At 32.6% G+C, this 4,046-nt stretch overlaps 1 protein-coding gene across 1 annotated transcript; it reads right to left on the reverse strand.

The window, feature by feature from the left end:
- Positions 1-660: 660 nt before the first annotated feature.
- LOC149229965 (ricin B-like lectin R40G3) lies at positions 661-1,726 on the reverse strand. The gene is made up of 2 exons (XM_089375965.1): positions 1,290-1,726; positions 661-1,143 (listed from the first exon to the last, which is right to left on the reverse strand). The coding sequence occupies exons 1-2, from the start codon at positions 1,626-1,628 to the stop codon at positions 784-786; spliced, it is 699 nt and encodes a 232-aa protein (XP_089232091.1). The 5' UTR covers positions 1,629-1,726; the 3' UTR covers positions 661-783.
- Between the last annotated feature and the right edge of the window lie 2,320 nt (positions 1,727-4,046).

Below are 4,046 nucleotides of genomic sequence, written 5' to 3' on the forward strand. Positions count from 1 at the left end.
AAGTCAATAAATTGAGCGTTTAGAAGATATTGCATGGGTCTTTCATTTGTTGGTTTTGGTGTTATTGTTTGATTGGTTAAATTGAACATGTTTCTGCTATTTTTTTTTTAATGCTATTACATTAATGACCATTAATTTTTTTTAGTTTAAAAAAAAAATATAAAAAAATTTAAATACCTTAGTTTTATAATTATATTTGCTTGGATTTATAATAATTCTAAAACGTTTATATTTAAACACAAAAATTGTATTATTAATAATAGTATACTATTTACATGTATGTATATTTCAATACATTGTAGATAATTAAATTCATATATAGATAAATATATATTAATATATAAATATGATATTTATCACCCACATTTATCAATATGCTTGTGCTAATAAAAAATACAAATTTAATTTAGAATACATTAACGTAATAAAAAGTACAAATTTAATTTAGAATACATTAACGTCATCCATACTGTAACATAAACTTAAACAATACTCTGTAATGCAGAGAGGGCAACTTAAACATTAATCTTAATGAGAGGGGCAAGCCAGTTGAGTGATAGTATATATTTAACAGTCTGAAACGGCTTTTATTTATTTATGAGATGATAAAAAGATACATACACACACAGAGGCGTCTCTGGTCTATATTTTCTGATCTTATAATAATCAGCCATCCTATCCTTTCGTATCCATGCGGTAGCTGCTATGCTTCATCTCCTACTCATGCCAGCCATGTTAATAGTAACATAGTATAATACTAGATATATTATATACATGCAGCAATTAATAGCATGGAGAGAGCTTCCAGAGCTGGTTGTCCTGCTTGTTCCATTTCCACATCACAGCGCGAGTGCCGTCTCTGATCCCTCCGCTCCTCCTGTCGCCGTGGAATGCGTCCAAGTTGAGCCCAATGTTGTTGGCCATCCTTATTGTTCGATACCCATAACCCATGTCCTCACTCTCACTCCACAGTATGTTCTCATCATAAGTGGAGGGGCCCTCGTATTGAGTGACCAGAACCTCCTGACATTCGGCAATGGCATGGCGGAGAGCTTGACCAGTGGCTTTGTTCACCAGAGCGAATGCAGGATGACCCACTTGGTCCCTCACCTGGTTACTCCAGCTTTCATCCTTCACCCATTGCTGCATGCATACATATATACATTGTATATATCAACAAATATCAATCAAGAAAATTAACAGAGTTTATGCAGGCAACAAAAATTAATCAAGAAAATATATATTTAAACAGAATCTATTCATGCAGTTAATGAATATGAGATTGTTACCATTGTGGGATCATTGGGATTGTAGAAGAGCATGACGGCACTGCCATCTCTGATAGCCAAAGCGTAGTCAGGGTTGGCCTTCGAGCCGACCCTCACGATGTGGCCTTGTGGAATTATTTTCTGGCGGTTCATCATGTAGCCTCCTCCTGCGTTATACTTGTTAGAAGCAGCGGGGCCTCCATACTCGTTAAATCCATGGCCTCCTTCTGTTACATTTAGGCATGGGTCGCTAGGGGGACGTGACGGCTGCTGCTGATAGCCATAGCCTGAAATAGGCGGGGACTCGTAAATCCTCTGGTTCCTCTCTTGGCATGAATCGTACTCCCCATAGTATGCCATGGATTGATTGATTCACGGAATGCCAAACGCTAAGTACTCTTGAAATAAACACAAATTACTAACCTCAGATAGCACGAAACGAGATGATGGTGGTGGTTCTATATTGTTATCGAATGGCCTTATATACACGACGGTTGATGGGAGAATATGTGCATGATGATGGAAAGGAATAACATCATATTTTTAAAAGTGACACCCATCGATTTAAGGAATCAATCCATTACAATTAAATGATGGACAACCGCTTCTTGTTTTTTATATTCACTTTCGAAGTGTGCTTTGCAACACTAATAATTATCCTTCGACTCGACTCATTTAGAGGAATCACACAATTTAGGTTGACATTCGATTCGAGGAGGTTGATAGCCGTGCCTTCGTAGGTGACGACACCTGTAATATGCTTTCGTAGGTGTAAACGATAAATAAAAGACGTAGAGTGTTTTGCACTTCAGGGCAATAGTAGTTTATAAAGAATAACATGAAGTGAGTCACTTATCAACTCACACTCCAACTTTGCTCTTCATGATCGGAGAGGATTTTCCACATCACTAAATAAAGTTATAGATCCCAATTATGCTATTCAATCTTCACACAGTACAGCGAGTAGTGTTTGGTGTTGAAGCCATGAGACAGTGCACTTTGCTTTTGCTTATATCCCTCTCAAAACTAGCGTGTATCCATCGTAATTCATGAAAGTTTGTTGGATTCTTCCCACCTCAAAATATCAAAGGTGAAAGTCTATTAGGTTATATCTATATATAGATCACTTTTACGAAGAAATGTATAATTTTATATAATATTTAAATTTATAATTTTTTTTTTTCGTATTAGTTTGGATGAGTATGGGGATCTAGTTCATAAGGTAAACTATGTAATCAATGTTTTTGATATGAAATATATATATATTTTGTCAATTAGGTTCATTCTTAAAAAATAAATATAATAATATAAATTATTGGATAATATGAATTTTACTAATATTTATTAAATGCTGTGAAAAAATTGTAAATTAATTGAAATCGAATAAGTTTTACTAACAACTAATTACAATATAACCTATGTTTAACACATATAATAATATAATACTAAATATGGTATAATATTATTAAATATATTATGATAATATATTTAGTGATATGATATTGTATATAATAAAAATATTATATTAGTGTGATGTCATATTGCAATGCTCATTATGAATTCTACGGTATTGTTATGTTCAATGAGGATTATGTTTAACTTTCATAGTTTTACAATGGGATTCTTTTTCATTAACTTTACGTTAAATTAGTACATTCCTTAATGAGCATGGTGCATTGTTGTTGGATTGTGACATTTATTAATAGTAATTTTATATTCTAATACTCATCTTGCAATGTTAATGGTTGCGTTGCATTGTAGCAAGCATGAAGTGTGATGCCACATTGCCACATTCATTAAGGATTTCATTGCATTGAAGAATCATCCAATGCGATTTCACATAGTGGCATTCGTTAAGGATTTTATTGCATTGCACTACTCATCAATGGTTATGTTGGATTGTGATGTTCCTAAATAGTTATGTGAAATTGTGACTTTATTCTTTGCCAATTATAGAATTTGTTTCTTGTATTATTTTAGAATAATGTTGTGGCATGAATGGTTGTGTCAGAATGCAACATTCAAGAAATGGTGTGTTAGCATTCGACATTATGATGCCCATGAAGGGTTTTGTCACATTGCAATATTCACAGATGATTATGTTAATTTTTTAATGATATCACTAATTTTTATATGTCATATTGAAAAATTTATCAAAGGTGACATCATATTGTAATATTCATCAAGGATTTTGTCACATTGCAACATTCATCAAGAGTTTTATCACATTATAACATTCTTCTCAGATTATGTTGGATTGTGATATTCCAACATGGTTATGTCACGTTATCACATATATATTTTCCAACTTAAATATTTCATTGCATTGCAATATTCAATAACAGTTATGTCCCATTAAACTTCTTTTTTTTTAACTTTTATTGGTGAGAAATTCCTTATTTGTTATTTCATATTGTGACATTATTATTGTGTGATTATTGATATGATACATTATAATATTCATGAAATGTCATGTCATAGTGTGACATTAAATAAGGGTTTATTTCCCTTTGTACATTCATCAAATGTCATGTCACATTATAACATTCATTAAGGGTTATGTCGCATTGTGGTGTTCATTGATGTTTATGTAAAATTGAAACATCCATCTAAACCAACTTGTATGTTAAGTTTAATGGTTATGATGCATTGTCACATTCATCAAGTGTCATGTTGCACTTAGTTTGGTTGACTTTATGAAATGATTCTCTTGTTGGTTGACTTATGTTGATTATTAGGTTCCTCACTAGTTATGTCATATTGAAATGTTCATCAAGG

This window comes from Pinus tabuliformis, chromosome J, assembly GCF_031772625.1.
Source record: "Pinus tabuliformis cultivar Carrire ecotype Pingquan chromosome J, CPIR1, whole genome shotgun sequence".
Taxonomy (NCBI): domain Eukaryota; kingdom Viridiplantae; phylum Streptophyta; class Pinopsida; order Pinales; family Pinaceae; genus Pinus; species Pinus tabuliformis.